Source organism: Dreissena polymorpha, chromosome 2, assembly GCF_020536995.1.
Source record: "Dreissena polymorpha isolate Duluth1 chromosome 2, UMN_Dpol_1.0, whole genome shotgun sequence".
NCBI lineage: Eukaryota > Metazoa > Mollusca > Bivalvia > Myida > Dreissenidae > Dreissena > Dreissena polymorpha.
This window is the reverse complement of record NC_068356.1, coordinates 82,354,758-82,378,347: the sequence shown is the minus strand read 5'-3', so window position 1 is coordinate 82,378,347 and position 23,590 is coordinate 82,354,758. Positions and strand designations below refer to the sequence as shown.

At 36.1% G+C, this 23,590-nt stretch overlaps 1 protein-coding gene across 3 annotated transcripts in view; it reads left to right on the top strand.

Moving 5' to 3' along the window:
* The first annotated feature begins 324 nt into the window (after window positions 1-324).
* Window positions 325-23,590, top strand: part of LOC127867821 (tetraspanin-31-like) — a 31,586-nt gene continuing 8,320 nt past the window's right edge. For all 3 annotated transcript variants that reach the window (XM_052409296.1, XM_052409297.1, XM_052409298.1), the window contains exons 1-4: window positions 325-503; window positions 15,185-15,352; window positions 19,537-19,755; window positions 20,691-20,834. In XM_052409296.1, coding sequence (XP_052265256.1) covers window positions 441-503; window positions 15,185-15,352; window positions 19,537-19,755; window positions 20,691-20,834 — 594 coding nt within the window. In that variant the 5' untranslated portion in view covers window positions 325-440. The remainder of the gene's footprint in view (window positions 504-15,184; window positions 15,353-19,536; window positions 19,756-20,690; window positions 20,835-23,590) is intronic.

Below are 23,590 nucleotides of genomic sequence, written 5' to 3'. Positions count from 1 at the left end.
ATAATGCCATTTTTGGAATTTAAATTCAAAATTGTAGTGGCATTTTTAACTACCTTTCAATTTTTTATTAATGTATGTTAAATAAAAGCTTTCAATTTTTAATAAATGTTTGTTAAATAAAAGCTTCTAATTTACTTTATGGTCGTTCTCGAATTAAACATGATGCATTTTCCTTTTATATCTTAATTGACTGCGATTTTCATGTTCATTTGCTGCAAAGCTGCGTTTTATACCCTTAAATTTGTTTCGCAGACTGCAAAATCGAAGGCTGCGCTGAAAGCTGCATCGGAGCCTAAATATTTAGTATTGTGTGATCTCGGCGGAAGTAACAAATGACTGGATAACCGTTTGACGTGTTCGCCATTTAATGTGTTGCAGCCGATTTTTCGGATCTGTCCAATAATTTCATTGTTGTTTTTAAGTGTTTTACAGATTGGACAATGGTTTGTGGAGGGTTTGCGTGTTCAAAGAATGCACTGGTTACGTTGAACTGTTTATACATAGTAAGTTTTACACTCCGTACATGCGTGTGTTACGATCGAATGAATATTAACGTGTTTTTCATTGACATTTTAATTTCAGTAACTCCAATTTCATATCCGCGAATATGAAAGACCAGTCGGAGCACCGCATTAAGGGTGCTCTATTTTGAGGCAACGTTAACAGATTTATCACATATTGAGAATTTATCATTCAACAGTGATTTGTTTATATAAAGAAAGCTACACAAAACGCATAAATATTGCCTATATTTGTTCATATTCACACTTTTCATTCATATCCGTGAATATGAGTCCATACATGCCAGACGTCCCGATTACGGCGGGACAGTCCAGCTTTTGGGCTCTTTGTCCCACCATCCCGATATGAGACGATTTGTCCCGACATTCGTTTAAAACAATGTAAGGGCTATAAGTTCCCAATAAAATTCGTTTTTCCAGCTCTTTCTGGCTAAAACTTACCATCGCTACTCCCTTTATTGCCCCTGATTAACAACCCACTTCTACTACTCGAGTGCACCAGTGTTGTTTTTGACACCTTATCGGCAATTTATCGGCAACTTATTGAATTAATCAGCATTCAAACCATGGTGTTTTTATCATAGGGGTCGCTAATTGCTATCGAATGATGTATGGTACAGTAATAAACGCCACCTGCGTTTGTATTTTATGGCCCAATCAAGTCCAACGATTATGCTGTGTATTATACAATCTAAGGTTATAAATCCTGTCAAACTGATTGTGTACATCAAACAAATTGAATGATGACCAATATACATTGATGTTTCTCATAAATTACCTTTCGTTTTTGACTGATTTTCAGAAAATAGTTGGTACATATTGCATCAATCTAAATTTATACGATTGGTTGAATAAGAACAGTTGTCCATGTGCTCACATCGTGTCACACGATTTGCATATGTTCAAGGGATATCCCTGTACCAATTGGATGTCAAATCGAGGCATATGGGGATACCCCTCATTTTAGTTTATAGAGTGTGTTTACTTCCGGAAAATGGAGAACGTCTGTCACGAATTAATTCTGAACACACATTTATCGTCAATATTTGGCAGAATTTTAGAGTTTTTGTAAGTAATATACTGACTATTGACTAAAGATAGGTGGAATGATTGATCGTTTTAGGTGTCCCGCTTTTTGGTCAAATGTCCCGACAATTTTTTATGGAAAGTCCCGATTTGGACCTGAAAAATTATGGCATTTATGTATGAGTCATATACACATTTTAGACAGACAGGTATTTTTACTTAAAAAAAATATATTGTATAACTAAACATTTTCATGGAAGATTATTTCATTCCTTTCATTGAATTTGACATGATTCTAGATCAATTCTTCTCCATGAAGGCATGATTCTTCAGCGTTCAGATAGTTCTTCTTGCATGCTCTGAGCTTTTATGCCTATTTATGGGTACATACGTACAGCTCATCGTTCTTCTGCAGTCTTCGAAATTAGCACACGCCCGATCACCCGTGGCGAGTAAATTTACTGCCGGGCACATACAAAAATGCATGTTTGTCGCCCGCCAGGCATGTTAATTATTCAGGCAATTTTCTGTCTATTTTGGGAAAAAGTACCTAGCAAAATTGGGATTTTTCGAGTCGCGAAATCTTCCAAATTGGGAAGAATTTTCATCGACAAAAGCATTATTTGGGAAATTATTTTTCTGATTTTACTAATTAAATCTAATGTTTTCATACATATGTATTGCCCAAAAATGCTAATAAAGTATTAAACTGTTTTTTTACCATGCAACAGTCATTGTCCACTGCTAACCTAAGCATGTGTATGATAAAAAAACAACAGACTTTGTATGCTTGAAGTTTACATAAAATACACAGGGTTCCCGCTGTCGATCGCCATTGGCGCCAATTGCGACAAAATAAAAAATCTGGTGACAAAATTTCATAAATGGCGATTTAAAAAAAATCGGCATTTTTCTGCGTTCATATTTTCTTAAATGACAAAAGACGATGTGTTTACCAGACGCTTTACGGCAGTCGTAATACTAAAGATTTCCATGATGTAAGCGATACAGCTGTAATCAATGGAGCGTGGTGCTGACTGCAGACTGCCGCAAAATGGCATGTTATGGTGATAATTGCGATTATCTGGGGTGTTGTTGCAAGTTATCCTAATTGGTCGGCAGTTTTATTGCTTCAGAGATAAGGCAATATTGAAATATACCGACTTTGCGCTTAAATGTGAAATGTTTGTCACAGTGTTCGAAGCAGATTCAAGACCGTTAAATTGACAACAATGACAATCAAAAAGGTAAGTATCAATTGTTTTTAGAAAAATCGGTGTAATAATAGAAAATAGTATTTAAACATTTTACATGTATTGGTTCTATTTAAACGGTGACATATTTCTGTTTCACACCACAAAATGGCAAGTTCAGAGTGTAAAACGACTTTTAGAAAGTGAACATTAGATTCTGCTAATTTTGAGACTCATTCAAAATGCAAACGTTCCCCCGCTAACATTCACCAGCTTACAAACAAAAACCAAACAAAGACAGTTGTTTATCACAATTTCATTTGCTTCAATATGATTTCCAACACACAATCTATGCTGTATGAACTCTTTATATCCTCAACACTAATCAATTCATTCACTACCGGATGTACTGTTTTAAAAAAGGTAAACATAGTTAAGCACATGGAAATCAATTTGACATTTGATATAAACAAATGCTTATTTTATTTGACTGTTGTGTTAAGGGCTCTATTTAGTAGGTCATATGCTAGCACACATTTATATTATTTATATACTACACATTGATTGATTATTATTAGTATTATATTAATATTATATTTCCCTTTTTGTATTTTCAGAATACCATAAAGCTTCTGAAGAACCAAAACTGTGGCAACAAATTCAGGCTGCTAAGAAGGTGTCATTCAACAAGACTTACAACTGATTGAATGTGCCTTTATTTAATGAACAATGTTAAATGTGTTGTTATTATTAATACTACTGTTATTAAATCAATTCCTTTAACATACTGTAAATGCTCAGTTTTTGTTTGTATTATAATAACATGATCTTCATTGCCCAAATGTTGCCCCAGTGTGGCGACAACATTTTAAATTTGGCGAAAGTAAGTGGCGACAACTTTTGAAAGCCCAGAGGGAACCCTGATACATGTACATAGCTTGATATGTCATTAAGGATATTTTATGAATATTCTCAGTCAAAGGACCTGCATTCAACATATTTTTATTCAAAATTCAAATTGCCAAATGTTTGAAGGCAACCATTTTTTTAAACACAAAAGTAAAGCTGAACATCATAAATGTACAGTATTGAAATGTTAAGAAGCTACAAAGTGTAGTGACTCTGAATCTGGCAGTGGCAAATGTTCATCACTTCAACGTCTTGCTTGCTCAGAAACCTGGGGAACACAAACTGGCATTCTGACATGGACTACTGGGAATGTTAATGGGCGAGTCAGATTATGGGTTAGTTGCAATAATCCAACTCCCAGCTATTGACCCTTTGTGAAGAGCTGTACGTATGCGCCTATAAAAGCCCTAAAAGAAGAACTAGATTCTGGGTTAACTGTTGACTGACTGGCGGTAGTATTTTCCCACAAAACATTCAGTTTGTGTGTGCCTTTCGAGTCACTTTATAGTATTTTACTTCGATAGTACTTCAAATTATGCGAAATTTTTACACTGGGTCAGATTTCAGTAAATTTTTACCCAAATTTATTCTTTCGAACCACAGTATCGTTGAAACTGAAACTAGTCCACATTTATGTACCTCAGACCATCGATATTGATTCTCAACCAATTTACAATAATTAATGCGTACACATGGTTATCACTTGTTGTATACATACCTGATAATTCTGAATTATCTATAATTTCAATATTTAAAAGCTAATTCTGACCGAAAATGACCGTAAATGTGTCTTAAGAAATGCATAGACACAAGTGGCCGCCATTTTGTCTTAAGTGTCAAGATTGCAAAATTGTATTATGGAACACTCGATACGATGGCGTTCTACGCGGAATTCCCATTGGCACACTAAAACACAGCGCCCGATTATTTAAAACACGGTCCTACCGGGAAACGCATTTTTCGGCTTCGATTATTTCTGTTGAAATTGGGATTTTTTTTTATAATTGGGAAAAAACATCCATATTTGGCATTGGGAATGGGTCTGACTATCGGACCCGTGAGATAAGCAGAAAAAGGCCTGTTACTGAAGCCAATTGACAGTTTATACAAAAATCATAAGTTGTTCTTGATATTTGCATTTTTTTTTATTTTGCGAACAAACACCTTGCCGGAAGTTGTCAAGCGATGAAATTAGAATGGTTTAACAACACGCACCTGCTTGCGCACGTCATCATTATTGTTTTGACCGATGCATTTTTGTAACATTCGGTTCTTATAGACAGTTTCTCTAGAAATTAATTGAGATGCTTTTTGAATCGATTATTTCAATCAAGTCATGCGCTTAGGTTTTCGTCAATGCCAACAAATGTCACAGGCTATGCAGTATCTAAAGTATGTTGATGGGGCTAAGCCCGGTAAAGCACTTCAAAAACGGAAAATTGACAATGATTTAAAGAAAAAGGAAGCCAAGAAATGGTACGAGGACACCAGCTAACACTATTTTTAAGAGCACTGGTGTAACGATCGACTGTGGCATGTTCTGTAGGTTGGTGTACAGACATAGCAGTGACACCCAAAGAAAAGTTGTGCAATTTTGTTGAAGGTTCAAGTGTTCTTAAACTTGAAATAACTAGAGCTTTGTCACATACGTGACGAATACCCCCACATTGCCGCATTGACACAGAATATTTTGCGTGTTGTCTTCACAAAAAAAACAGCGGACACCATGCTAAATGTTTAAAACTCACTAAGTGACCCCGTGACCTAGTTTTTGAACCGGCATGGCCCATGTTCGAACTTGACCTACACATCATCTAGATACAACTTCTGACCAAGTTTGGTGAAGCTCTGATGAAAACTACTTGAATTAGAGAGCGGACACCATGCTCAATATTTTAAACGCACTAAGTGACCCCGTGACCTAGTTTTTGACCCAGCATGACCCATTTTCGATGTTGACCTAGACATCATCTAGGTAAATCTGACCAAGTTTGGTGAAGATCGGCTGAAAAAACAGCTTGAATTAGAGAGCGGACACTAAATAACCGACCGAGAGACAGACAAGCTCATTCCTATATACCCCCCTAAACTTCGTTTGTGGGAGTATAATTAAAGTGCATGAAAAAACCAAACTACATGAGCGTAGTTCTGTCAAAATTACAGTTCTACTCAAGATGTGTCCGAGTCCAAGGCTGCCAGGTGTCTCATTCAGTTGAAGAAAGCTGACTATGAAAAATTAGCTATCAAATTTAAAACAGCTCATTATATTGCCAAATAAGTCTTTTAGGTACTTTGTTGACATTTGCAAACTTGGCAAGGCAAAGGGATTGGACATAGGAGAGTCCTATGTCAATGACAAGGGAGCAGCGGTTCTCGTGTCAAACATTGCCAATGTCACTCTACAGCCAGTTGTTATATTCTTGGTTAAAAAAGTTCGGGCATGTAAAAAATATGTTGGGCATGTTAAAATTCTTAAGTAACTGGCCCGACTGGAATGTAACTTTTCAAAGCTAATTTCGAAGACTGCTTCTTGATTAAATCAAATTCAATGTCAAAATAATAAGTCTCAAGTTTGTCTATAAATTCGAATTCAATCAACCTAAAACAGTGTAACAAACAAAATACCTGTTACCATTCAGGGGTCTCGCGAGTGGGCGAAGAAGGCGATTTGTTCGCCCAGGGAATATTTATCTCGCACAATAATTTCATGAGGAGGAAGTAACATCTCCCCCTTTTAATGATTTACTTTGTGCCAGACATTGACTGATTAAAATCAATTTGTTGTGGAGAATTGGACACAGGAAGATTATCAGCCATAAGTTGCCCCATTTACAGGTCATGCAAAGTTTAACATTCAAAAGAACATTCTGGAGCTTTTAGATCTCTTAAAATTGTTCATAGATGATGCCTTGATTAATTGCATTGTGCTGGCTACAAAAAACTGTGCTTAAGCAAAGGTAAATGGCCCATTATAAAAACAATGCTCAAGAATGATCAAATGGGAAGAAGTGACCTAGCACTAGCAATAAATATGGGGCTAATTTACAGGTCAGATTTGGAATCTCTGCTGTAAAATGAGATTTTAAATGAATTTTTAATTTAAAACAAATATTTGTAACAAAATATGAATTTGATTTAATCTTGAATTGCTTAAAATTAACAAGGAAGTAAAAAGATTCTGAACATTACTGGTTTGTTACAATTGAAGTTTATTTAGTACATCTGTTCAGGAAAAATAATAATTAAAAGCACCATCATTATCAACAATCAATGAGAAATAAGAAAAATGTAGGTTTTATACACTTAACATGTCTTATTGTATAGAACAATTGAAGAGTTGATTGAATGCTGAACAGAAACCACATATCCTTGAAGTTGCCGCAAAATATACGTAAAACTAAGATCTATGACGCAAATGTACCATTTCTCCCAAAGATGTTACCAATTCTCCCTATTTTGGCTTAAGGGAGAAGTGACTTCTCCTTAAATTTTGAGCCTAGCTAGATCCCTGCCATCGATATCAATTTGCGTGTTGTTTGTGGATAAATGCTAAAAGTTTATAAAAAACCGTTATCAAACCGAAAGTCGAAGTTTTGAAATGACTATTTGATCTTTCTTACGAAGGTTCTGTAGGAAGTCGGTATTAGGTTGGTTGATTGGACACGAGATCTATCTCGCTGGAGATTCCGGAGATAATCGATACCGTTTTTTCGAATTTGAAATTTTCGGAATACTGGGCTTTTTTCATTGCAAAAACTTACACATTTTCATAAACCGTTGACGTGTTTGAAACTTTGGATTAATATCATTATTATGGGAGCACACCACATCACGTAAGTTTTTTTAATTTGCGCATAAGTGGTATATATATGATCTGTTTGTGCTTATTTATGCCAGAAATAGTTTAATTTGCTAATATTACCGATTAAAGTACCGCCCAGATTTTGGGCGGGGGACTTGACATGAAAAATGCCTTAACCAGTTGCAACTCCCAACGACCCGGAGGGTCAATAGCTGGGAGTTGGATTATTGCAACTAGCGTTCACACAGCTGAATACATTCTATCCACTAAGTATATACAACATTCTGTACTTGTCACAGTTCAATACTGACCCTTCTCAACACGCTTAGCACTGTATATGCAGGATAAATATTGTTTTAAATTAAGAGAAAAAGTTTGCCATATTTTGTAAAAATGCTCTATACACTTTTTATGATCAATGTTTGGCAACATTTCCTAAGGAATGATACTTGGACTAAATCTTCAGAAATTATGAAGAGAACTTTGATGATGTTAGGCAGGGATGGGAACTAACTTTTTAATATTGGTTGCCAGCACGGGCAACCATCTTTAGTATGTTGGTTGCCCAGCTTCAGAGTAACGAGCCCAGATATATGTACATTTCGTGTCATGTGTACCTACTACATTCTTTAAATAAAATAAAGGTTAAGTACATAACATTGCTAACATGACAAACTTTTAATGCACTATGTATAGTTATGAGCCTGAATTTAATCATTTCCTAAGCCTTAATAATGAATATTATTTAAATCATTATACCCCCATTACCATTACTGGTAATGGGGGCTATATAGGAGTCACTTTGTCGGTCTGTCTGTCGATCTGTCTGTCCCGAAAATTTCATCCGATCTATACCAAACTTGGTCAGAAGATGTATCTAGATGATGTCTTGGTCATCTTTTAATATGGGTCATACCGTGTCAAAAACTAGGTCACGAGGTCACTTAGTGTATTTTGAACAGACAGTTTGTCCTGACTATAACTATGTCATTTATCGTTATGTTTTAATATGGGTCATAACGTGTCAAAAACTAGGTCACAAGGTCACTTAGTGCGTTTTAAACAGACAGTTTGTCCTGACCATAACTATGTCATTTATCGTAAGATTTTAAAATGACTGAGTACAATTGTTCACCATCATGAGACAGTGTGTCGCGTGAAAGAAGTACGTCAATATCTCAGAGGTCAAGGTCACACTCTGAGTTCAAAGGTAAAATGCTTGTCCGGGCCATTACTTAATCGTTTATTGTGAGATTTTAAAATCATGTGGCACATTTATTCACCATCATTGGACGGTGTGTCACGCGTAAGAATTACGTTGATATCTCCAAGGTCAAGGTCACACTTTGAGTTCAAAGGTAAAAAATGGCCATAAATTAGCTTGACACACCATAACTATGTTGTTCATTGGGAGATTTTAAAATCATTTAGCACATTTGTTCACCATCATTGGACGGTGTGTCATGCGTAAGAAGTACGTCAATATCTCAAAGGTCAAGGTCACGCTTTGAGTTCAAAGGTAAAAAATGGCCATAAATGATTTTGTCCGGGCCATAACTATGTCGTTCATTGTATGATTTTATAATCATTTGGCACATTTGTTCACCATCATTGGACGGTGTGTCGCGCAAAAGAATTACGTAGATATCTCCAAGGTCAAGGTCACACTTTGAGTTCAAAGGTCAAAAATGGCCATAAATGAGCTTGTCCGGGCCATAACTATGTTGTTCATTGTGAGATTTTAAAATCATTTGGCACATTTGTTCACCATCATTGGATGGTGTGACGGGCGAAAGAATAACGTTGTTATCTCCAAGGTCAAGGTCACACTTTGAGTTCAAAGGCAAAAATGGCCATACATGCGCTTGTCCTGGCAATAACTATGTCGTTCATTGTGAGATTTTAAAATCATTTGGCAAATTTGTTCACCATCATTGGACGGTGTGTTGCATGAAAGAATTACGTCGATATCTCCAAGGTCAAGGTCACACTGAGTTCAAAGGTCAAAATTTGCCATAAATGAGCTTGTCTGGGCCATAACTGTATCGTTTATTGTGAGATTTTTAAATCATTTGGCACATTTGTTGAACATCATTGGATGATGTGTCGCGCGTAAGAATTACGTCGATATCTCCAAGGTCAAGGTCACACTTTGAGTTCAAAGGTCAAAAATGGCCATAAATGAGCTTGTCCGGGCCATAACTATGTCGTTCATTGTGAGATTTCAAATCATTTGTTCACCATCATTGGAGGGTGTGTCACATGAAAGAATTATGTCGATAACTCCAAGGTCAAGATCACACTGAGTTCAGGGGTCAAAAATGACCATAAAAAATATTGTCCGGGCCATAATTGTCATTCATTGTGAGATTTTAAAATGACTTTTTTTCGCACCTGTGTTATCTCTTTTTTATTGCCCAGTGTAATGTATCCGAACATGATAACGACGTTGGCACAAAATGAAATGATGTATGCACAAAACATACTGTTGTTAGTACACAACGAATTAGTAAATGCACATAACAAAATGACAAATTCACAGAATGAACTGTCGTTCGTACAGAACAAGTTACTCAATGCACATAACATAATGACAAATGCACACAACATAATGACAAATGCACAGAACATAATGACAAATGCACACAACATAATGACAAATGCACACAACATAATGACAAATGCACACAACATAATGACAAATGAACACAACATAATGACAAATGCACACAACATAATGACAAATGCGCACAACATAATGACAAATGCACACAACATAACGTCATATGCACACACACGCTGGGTATGCGGATACTTTGATACCAGATGCCTCTTCGATACCAGATCAAAAAAAAGTCACGCGCGAGAGGTAAGTTCATCAGTTTTTTATGTCCCCCACTATAGTAGTGGGGGACATATTGTTTTTGCCCTGTCTGTTGGTCTGTTGGTTGGTCTGTTGGTTTGCGCCAACTTTAACATTTGCAATAACTTTTGCAATATTGAAGATAGCAACTTGATATTTGGCATGCATATGTATCTCATGGAGCTGCACATTTTGAGTGGTGAAAGGTCAAGGTCATCCTTCAAGGTCAAAGGTCAAATATATGGGTCAAAATCGCTCATTTAATGTACACTTTTGCAATATTTCAATATTCAAGATAGCAACTTGATATTTGGCATGCATGTGTATCTCATGGAGCTGCACATTTTGAGTGGTGAAAGGTCAAGGTCATCCTTCAAGGTCAGAGGTCAAATATATGTGGCCGAAATCGCTCATTTTATGAGTACTTTTCAAGACTGAAGATAGCAACTTGATATTTGGCATGCATGTGTATCTCATGGAGCTGCACATTTTGATTGGTGAAAGGTCAAGGTCATCCTTCAAGGTCAAATATATGGGTCAAAATTGCTCGTGTAATGTCACTTCTGCAATATTGAAGCTAGCAATTTTATATTTGACATGCATGGTTATCTCATGGAGCTGCACATTTTGAGTGGTGAAGGGTCAAGGTCAAGGTCATCCTTCAAGGTCAAACGTCATATACGGGGACATAGTGTTTCACAAACACATCTTGTTTTTAAAGTTATATCATAAAGATTAGCTTTTTAGACAAGGCGAATGGTCGCGTTTATAAATGGTGTATCCTTTTCTACTGGAAAGAAAAAAATCACGGAAGAATGGTAAATTTTTCCCCAAAAAATAGAAAAATCGGTCAGAAAACAGCATAAACTGGATGAACAGTAAACATTTCAACAAAATAAAACTACTTAGAAATATTGCAATAAATTGTTTGATATTCCAGCATGTATAGTAATCACTGTGCTTCAAATACTGAAATTTTAATAGTATTCAATGAAATATAAACGAAGATAGAGCATGTTTTAATAGGTGGTATGCATGAAGTTGCGGACACTTTGATTCCCGATATACATGTAGGGCACTTCGGATAACAGATACTTTCAACGAATCGGGCACTCTTATAACAGAGTTTTATCTTCTACATGAAATGCATTTATGTATATTATGGCTATTCTAACCAAACATTTTGAAGTACGAATAAATTTGCATTGTCAAGCGCGTAATTACATACACATGTAAAATATAACCAAATGTTCATTTTCAAAAATCGCATAACTATTAATTTATATAATTAATATTATAAGTGCACATTTTAAATAATATTCAAATGCTTATTTCTGAAGTAATATATTTCAAGAGAATTGAAAATACAACGGATCATGTAGATCAACACGACTGTGTTCAATTGAACTTCTAAACTAATGTCTAACAACGAGCCGTCGGCGGCATTCATTAACTCCGATTCGCTCATCCTGAAATATATAATAATGACACGTTTATCCAAGTTCATATACAGAATGTGTTGTGTTAATAATAATAACAACGACGGGTATGCACAACTTTGACATCCCTGTCGTGTGATTAAATCGACCGCCTGTACCATTATTGCTTTTTTTATTTACTGGCATTGAGCCAATAGAATTCAGGACCTGCATCGCTGCTGAAATTTAGCTCTAAAGTGCAGTTTTAGCAGAGTGATGTTTCATGACACGCTATCTAGTATATAATTAAACGGCCTTAGTACCTTCATTAGGACATAAATGTACATGCTTTAGATCAGCCGTTTCGCCATAAAGATTGTAATTTAAAATTACATAGTACATGAGGTTAAATCATTTTAAATTACCATCTTCGATATGTCTGATGAGTAACATTTTTAATGTAATTTTAAAAAGTTTAAGCTCGTGTACTATGCGAATCCAGCTGTTGGGTGACTCATACAGACTGTACTCATCAGACATATCAAATTAGTTTCACGTGTCTTTCACATTTATACAAAATTATTATCATATTCCAAAGGGATAAGAACATGTTTTGGTAATTTGTTTTTAATTTACGTCAATACATACTTTTTATGTGTTGCCTGCTTACTATAACAGTATTCCACAGCAAATTCTGCATTTCTGATTCACTAAATAGAGTGTGTAATATCTGGTAAAAAGTGACGACTAATCTGGAATAGAAGTGCCATTGTCTTTGAGATGATCGGTAAACGAAGTGTCCATGACAATTTGGCATCCAACTCTTAAAACATTTGAATTTCCTTAAATACGTTAGTTAACTAAAATTTAACATGTTGTAACATTATTGGCCATATTGATATTTTATTTTGATTTGTTGGCATGGTCTTTATTTATTTCCAAATATTTTTATTTTGTTGAAATACGTGCTGATCATCAAATTCATGATGATTATCGATGGAATTTTAACTTTTTTTTATATTATAATCCACTTTTTTCCACAAATTTCTTGTTCCCCAATACGAAGTTCTATACCATTAATCAACCAAACAATGTTACGTGTCTGAAAACCAAAGGAACGGAATATAAATGCAAAAAACTTGAAGAACTCACCTTTCGCGCGAGGCTTTTGTTGTGATCTGGTATCGAAGTGCCATCTGGTATCAAAGTATCCGCATACCCGGCATGACACAACATAATGACAAATACACACAACATAATGACAAATGCACACAACATAATGACAAATGCACACAACATAATGACAAATGCACACAACATAATGACAAATTCACACAACGAAATGATGTATGCACTAAATGAAATGTCGTTAATACAGAATGAGTTAGTAAATGCACACAACATAATGACAAATGCACAGAACGAAATGATGTATGCACCTTACAAAATGTTGTTAGTACAAAACGGGTTGGTAAATGCACACAACATAATGACGAATGCACAGAACGAAATGATGTATGCACCTAACAAAATGTCGTTAGAACAAAACGATATTGCAAATGCACACAGCATAATGACAAATGTACAGAACAAAATGATGTTTCTACAGGACAAAATGTAGTTTACACAAAACAACTTAGTAAATGCACAGAACATAAAGACCAGTGCCATCAGAAGGCAGCATTGGCGTTTCATAATTATTGATTCATGGTAGCCAATTTGTATTCAATTTTTATTGCATTTTATTGAATTGTTTCAAGCTAAAAAAAAGTAAGTTGCCTGGCCGGACTACCAACTTTTGAAATAAAGTTGCCCAGGCCAAAATCTACTTGCCCCGGTCTCACGGGCAACCACTAATTTCCATCCCTGTTAGGGTTGGTAAAAATATTAAAATTAATATATGGTGACTGTATACAATGTCTGCGTTGGGTATCTTTGTAATTTAAACAATTTATTCTTTCCAAGAGACAAAATATTGCCAGAAAGTGGTCTGACAACTTGTAAAAACTTGCTAAACTAAAAAATAAAGTCTTCCAGACATATAAATCAATGTAAACACTAGGATATTTTGTGATCACGAAAAGAAAACAAAATTTTGCTAACCCATGTCATACTTAAAAAAAATGTCATTGTCACATTTTAATTACTGGTATAAATTAAATAGTTTATTCACTGTGACTTATTAAATTAAAGATTTTATCTTTTTTGCATGAAAGTAAGAACAAAGTTCTGCTCTATGTGTTGTACTTATTTTTGTGATAATTTATCAAAGTTTTAATTAGATTTCAATACCCACATACTATGGCGGACGTGTTTACAAAATTCCTAAACACATATATCGTAAATAATGGCAGTGTTTTATTGGATTATTTATACTAATTATCAAATTGCACGGTAATACTTTTTTTATCTACTATAATATCGGGTTTGTTTAATATAATAAACATGTTAAACAATATAGTTGCGTCACAGACTCGGAAATAAATTTTGATGCGGTCGACATTTTACTGACGCTGATTTTCCTATTGTCTGTAAATAAATAAATTTTGAGAAGTGCCCATAAAAGGACTGGTACATACTGTGTCGCATTGAAAAATATCCCGATCTCCTCAATATATGTGAACCAATCGTTGATTGTACTTACTTGATTTTATTCGCAACCGTTCTCAAATCGGATCGTTTTTTTTCTCGTTTCGCTCGTTTTTCAGTGCGGTCGGGAATAAAATATATAAAAAAAAGACGATTTTCCGATTTTATTTTTTTTCCCATTTTCCAAAAATTAGGGTCGGCGGTTTTGTAAACCAAGAAATATAAAAGTCGTGGCCTAAGTGTGCCTTGTCTGAGTCTGTTTTGTTTGTCTGTGCAGACTGATGAACTTTTTACGAAGCCAAAATCGCTTAACAATTTGCTTTGGGCTTCACTAGGCTTTCATTTCTTTCTGTAATATTTTATATTGTGACTCATGGCAAATATTTGCAGAAGCGTAAAAAAATTCGGACTGGTTTATATTTTGCAATAACATACCATTCTCCTAACAGAGTTGTCTTTCGTGCCTCAACAATGAACCGCAGTGTAAGAGAGTGATAGCATACACGTATTTAATGTACGAAGGTAACATTAAATGTTTAAACCAGTCAATGATTGAGAAGTCAAATCGGCCGCAAGTTAAAACTGTCCCCAAATACTTTAAGTTGACGTTTTTGGGGATCGTTTACTCGATTTTGATTGGGATTTTTTGTATTTTTTCGGAAATAGGGACGGGTCCGGTTCATTTTGGGAACGGGTCCGTATGTCATTGGGAACAGATCCGTTTACCGGACCTGTCCAAAGAAGGAAAAAAATCAATGACAAAATGTTAACAAGTGTTTTGTTAATTTCATTCTTAATTTCATTGTAGCTACATTATGTGAGTAAAAATTATCATTGTGCACACAATCTGTCTTTCATTTCAGGTTGTGTCCTTCATCCTTATAGGAGTAGGAGCCTATGCCAAAGCAGCAGCTGTGATTGTCAACCTGAGTATTGTGGGTGGGGTGATTGGCTGTGGAATTCTCTTGCTGTTGATCTCCCTTGCCGGTCTAATAGGGGCCTGCAAGCATCATCAAGTTCTGCTGTTCTTTGTATCTTAAAAAAAATTAATGAGGGTAGAATGTAGTTCGGTAAAGTAAACTTTGCAGTAACCAAATATATGGTTTCAAGCTCATTAGTTTATATGAATAAATATGATTTTGTATAAAGTAAATGTGATACTTTGCAGTAACCAAATATATGGTTTCAAGCTCATTATACCCCCATTACCATTGGTAATGGGGGGCTATATAGGAGTCACTTTGTCAGTCGGTCAGTCGGGCGGTCTGTCGGTCTGTCCCGAAATTTCATCCGATCATCACCAAACTTGGTCACAAGTTGTATCTTGATGATGTATAGGTCAAGTTTGAATATGGGTCATGCCGGATTAAAAACTAGGTGACGGGGTCACTTAGTGTGTTTTAAACCAAAAGTTTATCCGGACCATAACTATGTCATTTATTAGCTCATCTATTTTTTGAAAAAAAAAAATGAGCTATTGTCATCACCTTGGCGTCGGTGTCGGCGTTGGCGTCCGGTTAAGTTTTGCGTTTAGATCCACTTTTCTCAGAAAGTATCAATGCTATTGCATTCAAACTTGGTACACTTACTTACTATCATGAGGGGACTGGGCAGGCAAAGTTAGATAACTCTGGCATGCATTTTGACTGAATTATGTCCCCTTTTTATACTTAGAAAATTGAAAATTTTGGTTAAGTTTTGCGTTTAGGTCCACTCTTTTCAGAAAGTATCAATGCTATTGCATTCAAACTTGGTACACTTACTAAATATCATGAGGGGACTGGGCAGGCAAAGTTAGATAACTCTGGCATGCATTTTGACAGAATTATGTGCCCTTTTATCTTAGAAAATTGAAAATTTTGGTTTAGTTTTGTGTTTAGGTCCATTTTATTCCTACAGTATCAAAGCTATTGCTTTCATACTTGCAACACTTATTAACTATCGTAAGGGGACTGTGCAGGCAAAGTTATGTAACTCTGACTGGCATTTGAACGGAATTATGGGCCCTTTATACTTAGAAAATTGAAAGTTTGGTTAAGTTTTGTGTTTTGGTCCACTTTACCCCTAAAGTATCATAGATATTGCTTTCATACTTGGAACACTCGCAAACTGTCATAAGGGTACAGTAAAAGGACAAGTTGCATAACTCTGGATGTCATTTTACGGAATTATGGCCCTTTTTTGACTTAGTAACTTTGAATATATATTTAAATTTTGTGTTTTGATCCACTTTACTTCTTAAGTATCAAGGCTATTGCTTTCAATCTTCAAATACTTTCATGATATCATGAGGTTACTGTACCTGGCAAGTTGAATTTTACCTTGACCTTTGAATGACCTTGACTCTCAAGGTCAAATTATTTAATTTTGCTAAAATTGCCATAACTTCTTTATTTATGATTAGATTTGATAGATACTTTGACAAAACTACTCTTACCTGACATACCACAATAGACTCCACCCAAACCATCGCCCGTGCCAACCCCCCCCCCCCCCCCCCCTCCTATTTTTTTTTTTTTTTTTTTAAGATCATCTGACCACCACACCCTCACACTATACCCCCCCCCCCCCTACCCCACCACCTCCCCAAATTTTTTTTTAACGGTTAAAAAACAAAACTATTTATTTTGATTATTTTATGTTTGAAATACCGTCCAACCATCGCACCCAAGAATCCCCCCACCCCCCCTCCCCCCACCCCCCACCTGAATCCCCCCCCTAATTTTTTTTTTTTTTTTAAGATCATCTTACAAATTACCACCACACCCTCACACTATACCCCCCACCTCACCCCCCCCCCCAAATTTTTTTTTTTTAACTGTTAAAAAACACAAATATTTATTTTTATTATTTTATGTTTGAAATACCCTCCAACCATCGCACCCAAGAATCCCCACCCCCACCCCCCCCACCCCCCCATCCCCCGAATTTTTTTTTTCCTTGTTTTTGCATTTTTGGAACATAATGTAATAAATGTCCACACCCCCACGCAATGCACCCCTCTTCACTCCACCCCTCCCTCCTTTGTGATTGAAAATGAGGGTCCCTTCACCTTAAAAAAGAAAATAGATGAGCGGTCTGCACCCGCAAGGCGGTGCTCTTGTCATTAGATTTAAAATAACTTGGTACATTTGATCACCATCATGGGACAGTGTGTTGTCTGTAAAAAGTATGTCAATATCTCCAAGGTCAAGGTCACATTTGGAGTTCAAGGGTCAAATGCTTTTCCGGGCCATAACTTTATCATTTATTGTGAGATTTTAAAATCATTTGGCAAATTTGTTCACCATCATGGGACGGTGTGTCGCACGAAAGAATTACGTCCTTATCTCCAAGAACAAGGTCACACTTTGTGTTCAAAGATCAAAAATGGCCATAAATAACCTTGTCGGGGCAATAACTATGTCGTTCATTGTGAGATTTTAAAATCATTTGGCAAATTTGTTCACCATCATTGGACTGTGTGTCCCGCGAAAGAATTACGTTGATATCTCCAAGGTGAAAGTCACACTTTAAGTTCAAAGGTTAAAAATGGCCATACATGAGCTTGTCCAGGCCATAAGTATGTTGTTCATTGTGAGATTTTAAAATCATTTGGCACATTTGTTCACCATCATTGGCCGGTGTGTCGCACGTAAGAATTACGTCCTTATCTCCAAGGTCAAGGTCACACTTTGAGTTCAAAGGTCAAAAATGGCCATAAATGAGCTTGTCCAGGCCATAAATATGTCATTCATTGTGAGATTTTAAAATTACTTGGTACATTTGTTCACAATCGTTGGACAATGTGTCATTCAAAAGAATTACATCAATATCTCCAAGGTCAAGGTCACACTTGGAGTTCAAAAGTGAAAAATGGCCATAAATGAGCTTGTCCAGGCCATGACTATGTCATTAATTGTGAGATTTTAAAATGACTCTGTACATTAACTTTGTTCACAGTAATTGGACGGCGTGTCATGCGAAAGAATTCAAGAGTTCAAAGGTCAAAATGGCCATAAATAATAATGGCATAATAATTCTTAAAAATCGCCATAAATTATATTCTCTTGTTTTGTGAAGACAGCATGTGCATAAAAAATCAACATTTATGTATAACAGGGGTATCAATTGTCAAGGTTATTCTGGAAATCCAGATTTGAGCTGTCCATGGACAATTTTGAAATCGGTGTAAATCCGATGAGTTTTTATGTCCCCCAGTATTGTTTTTGCCCTGTCTGTTTGTTGGTTTGCGTCAAACTTGAACATTGGCCATAACTTTTGCAATATTGAAGATAGCAACTTGATATTTGGCATGCATGTGTATCTTATGGAGCTGCACATTTTGAGTGGTGAAAGGTCAAGGTCATCCTTCAAGGTCAAAGGTCAAATATATGGGGGGGGGGGGCATATCGTTCACAAACACATCGTGTTTTAAGGGATGGGTTGCGTAGGAACAAATTCTTTTGAGTGCGCGATCATTTGAGAACCAAAATTTATTTTTTGGCATCCCGAAATTTTAGCTCGGGACCTATTTTGCCCAGTCTTTTATTTATTAATGACTGATTGGTATGCTGCTGGCATGGACAAAACCTCTTTCCTGCCCCCAAAATCTTAAATTTATACGAAATGTTGCCATCTTAAAAATGTAAATTATTTATTAGCAAAGTAAAGCACAGCAATGTCATATTGTAAAACGATATTATGTTAACCAAATTATATATTGATTGCCTATTTGCTAAGTTACTGGTTTTCATTTTCTGCAGTAAAACCATATGCACATTTTATATCATGTGCAAAAATCTCAATATGTTTTTGTTTTTAGATACTGTATTTTTCATCCATTTAAATTTATTTTCAATGTTCTTTGTTACATTTTTATACAATGACAAATACACATGCAGTGTTACGGATGATCTGTTTAATAATATTTTGCATTGAATTCACCAGAAATTGCAATTAGATAGTCTATAAAAAAGAACAATAAGCTAGCTAGGGTCAGAGGAATGGGGCTCTGCCCTTTATCCCCATTGTGGATCATGGCCTCAGAATCCTGGCTTAATTTTCTGGATTTCAAATTTGGGACAATTGACACCTCTGTATCACTGAATTTCCACACAGTCTTTTATGTTTATCGAGCAATATGATAATAGAAGGGTTTTTTCTTTGATTATGCATATTAATTGAAATTGAAAATAATTATTATGAGAAATACTATTCCTTGACAATATGCCAGTACATGATAGTGTTATTCCTCCTCTTCCTGGTGCAATTTTCCCTTGGGGTAGTTTGTCTGGCTGTGAACAAGGACCAGGAGATTGACCTGGTTCGTAAGGCCTGGCAGTCCTCCCACAACAGCACCAGAGACAGCCTGCAGATCCAGCTGGATTGCTGTGGCTTTGAGGATTGGAAGCTGAACAGTTCAGCGCCGCTTGGCCACCCGTCATGTAGTAAGGTAGGAACTACTGAATGGACTTTAGTAAACCATATGAGCTGTGCTCTCTGGAAACTGGGGCTTAAGGCATGTGTGTCAAGTGCCACCCTGGGGACGACACTTTCCACTTTTAAGGAAGTATCTTGTTAGCATAACTCCACTTTAGGCGGAAAGTGTCGTCCCTGATTAGCTTGTGCGGACTGCACAGCCTAATCTGGGACGACAATTCACCAAATGCATTTAACCCCATTTTACCAGAGCTATCCTCATTTATATTAATTAACAATAATAAGTTAAGCATTTGTTGTTTAAATGAGTTGCTTTCAAAGAAAAAATTGGGATTCTGTGAAAGGTTTTGTTCTGTGATGGTCTTTTTCAACTCTAATTATAAATAAATTGCGGAAAAACAGTTCAGGTTGATGCTTGTATTATTACTGCTTTTTCACAGATATGAAATAAATTGTTTGATTGGCACAGTCTAAAGTTGAGTTTCCGTACAATGCTGTTCAATTATTTTAAAACGATTTCAGGTATACTTGTGTAGTAATAATATACGTAAATACAGTGATTGAACAAAATCACAAGCTCATCAAACTGAGTCAGACTTGCTCTGATTCTCCATTACAAATGCTTTTAATATTTTCTTGGTGTCATACAAGATTTCATGCAAGGCTGCTTCAATTGCTAATTCAGTTTTGGACAAATAGCTATTTCTATTATGGCAGAAAATGCATTGTGGCTTAAGCGTACTTCCAGATTAGCCTGTGCAGTCTGCACAGGCTAATCAGGGACGACACTTTTGAATATATTAAAACATATATTTTTGCTAGGAAGTGACGTCCTAAAAACTAAAAATAATGTGTGAACTGGCTTAACACTTAAGGCACATGCATAAGGCCCAGTTTTCCCAGAACAAGGCTTATGTATCCCTGTGTTCACGTGTACATCCCTTGCAGCTGCCATGCTGTACTGGAGCCGGTGATGGCTGCTGTGTAGGGGATACCTGTCCATGTAAGACATGCTTCGAGAAGCTCAATCCAAATATCCACAAAGCTTTCTCCTGGTCTGGAGGACTTGGACTGTTTTTCAGCTTTTCTGAGGTAGGCACTGAAAAATTTACTTTGTTGTAGTAAGTTATCAGTTTTCTCCAGAAAAATTTGAGTAGCCAGTTATATTTTCAAAGAAGCCGGCGACCATGCAATAAATGGGTGTTTTTGTGACAGTTCAATTAATATTTTGGGAAAAAGTAGGTGTCGTCTAGATTGAATGTAACCGGTGAAATTGACAGCTATGTGTTTTTGGAGAACACTGTGTAAGTCTGTATGTGGTCATTCATCTATTTCTCTGTGGGATATCATTTTATAAAAATCTATAACTTGTTAAAGCTGCATATGAAATAGTTTTTATTTTATTTATTTTATTTATCTATTGTGATCGCCTTTTGTCCGTCGTGCATCGTCAACATTTACCTTGTTAACACTCTAAAGGTCACATTTATTGTCCAATCTTCATGAAACTTGGTTAGAACATGTGTCTCAATAATATCTTGGACGAGTTCGAAAATGGTTCCGGTTGGTTGAAAAACATGGCTGCCAGGGGGCGTGGCAGTTTTCCTTATATGGCTATAGTAAAACCTTGTTAAATCTCTAGAATTCACATTTGTAGTCCAATCTTCATGAAACTTGGTCAGAACATGTGTCCCAATAATATCCTGGACGAGTTCAAAAATGGTTCCGGTTGGTTGAATAACATGGCCGCCAGGGGGCGTGGCAGTTTTCCTTATATGGCTATAGTAAAACCTTGTTAACACTCTAGAAGTCACATTTTAGGTCCAATCTTCATGAAACTTTGTCAGAACATTTGTCCCAATGATATATTGGACAAGTTCGAATATGGTTCCAGTTGAATGAAAAACATGGCCGCTAGGGGGCGGGGCAGTTTTCCTTATATGGCTTTACTGCATAGTAAAACCTTGTTAACACTCTAGAAGTCACATTAATTGTCCAATCTTCTTGAAACTTAGTCAAAACATTTGATCTAAGGATATCTCGGATGAGTTCGAAAATGCTTCTGGTCTGTTGAAAAACATGGCTGCCAGGGGGCGGAGCAGTTTTCCTTATGTGGCTATAGTAAAACCTTGTTACCTTGTTAACAAACTAGAAGTCACATTTATTGTCCAATCTTCATTAAACTTAGTCAGAACATTTGTTCTTATGATATCTTGGATGAATTCGAAAATTGTTCTGGTCTGTTGAAAAACATTAACGCCAGCGGGCGGGGCAGTTTTCCCTATATGGCTATGGTAAAACCTTGTTAACACTCTAGAAATCACATTTTTTGTCCAATGCTCATGAAACTTGGTCAGAATATTTGTACTAATGATATCTGGGCTGAGTTCCAAAATGGTTGAGATCCGTTAAAAAACATGGCTGCAAGGGGGCGTGGCATTTTTCCTTATATTGCTATGTAGTAAAACCTTGTTAACACTCTAGAAGTCACATTTATTATCCAATCTTTATGAAACTTGATCAGAACATTTGTTCTAACAAAAGCTCGGCTGAGTCAAAAAATGGTTCTTGTTCGTTGAAAAACATGGCTGCTGGGGGGGGGGAGGCGGTCAGTTGTCCTTATATGGTTATAGTGAAAACTTGTTGACGCTATATTAGCCACATTTATTGGCCAATCTTCATGAAACTTGGTCAGAACAATTGTCCCAATGAAAAATAGGCAGAGATTGAAACTGCGTCATGTGAGCTCAAAAACTAGGTCACTAGGTCAGCTTGCATTTCTTCAGAATAGTCTAGTTTCTTTGGCTCTCAGGTGAGCGCCTTAGGGCCTGATGGCCCTCTTGTTTTAAGACAATGACTGATCTTTAATCTTTGCTTTATAGAATGATGTTATAGCATAGTTGAGTGTTGATTCATTTAATGATTTTTATTGAAGATTTAAAATAAAGTAAAATATTATTTTTATGCCCCCCGATCGAATGATTGGGGGTATATTGTTTTTGGCCTGTCTGTCTGCCATTTTTTCTGTCATTTTGTCTCAAAACTTTAACCTTGGTCATTACTTTTGCAATATTGAAGATAGCAACTTGATAGTTGGCATGAATGTGTATCTCATGGAGCTGCACATTTTGATTGGTGAAAGGTCAAGGTCATCCTTCAAGGTCAAAGGTCAAATATATGGCTTCAAAGTGGTGCAATAGGGGGCATTGTGTTTCACAAACACAGCTCTTGTTTCATTATGTGAATTCTGAAATTAGTGGCAGGCTTCTCTCTGCATGATGAATACTGACAAGAATCCACTGCTGTTCAGTGGCACTTGGTTTCAATGGAACTTATTTACAAATATCAGTAATTACTGGTGAATTAACTTTGCTCACTCATAGCTTACCACTAATACTTGTTTAATGTTTTTTATTTACTAAACAATTAACTGGAATGGTTTATTGATTTAAACTGACCTTTAGAATATTGATAAATGATTAACAGCATGCTTTGACGTTTTTATGTATTCTTCCAAAGGATTTAAAGTTCATGTGTGTTTTGTCATATATGTCACTAAAAAATAGATGAAAATTTAATGTTTTTGTTGTTTTATATCTTTCATTGCAGATAATAATTTTCAGCCTTTCACGCGACTAATTTCTTTACTTTTATTCATTGTGTTGCCATATAGTGTTGTTTCTGAATATAATGTACATTTGTGATTTGTTGCAACTTCAATTCTTTACTTGGTGACACATAATTTTGCTTTAAGTGTTTCCAGACATTCTGAATACATGTTTGGGGAACTTCACACTGTGTCTGGCCTTATTAGAGCAGTTAAAAGATTCACGCAAAAATTCCTCCTT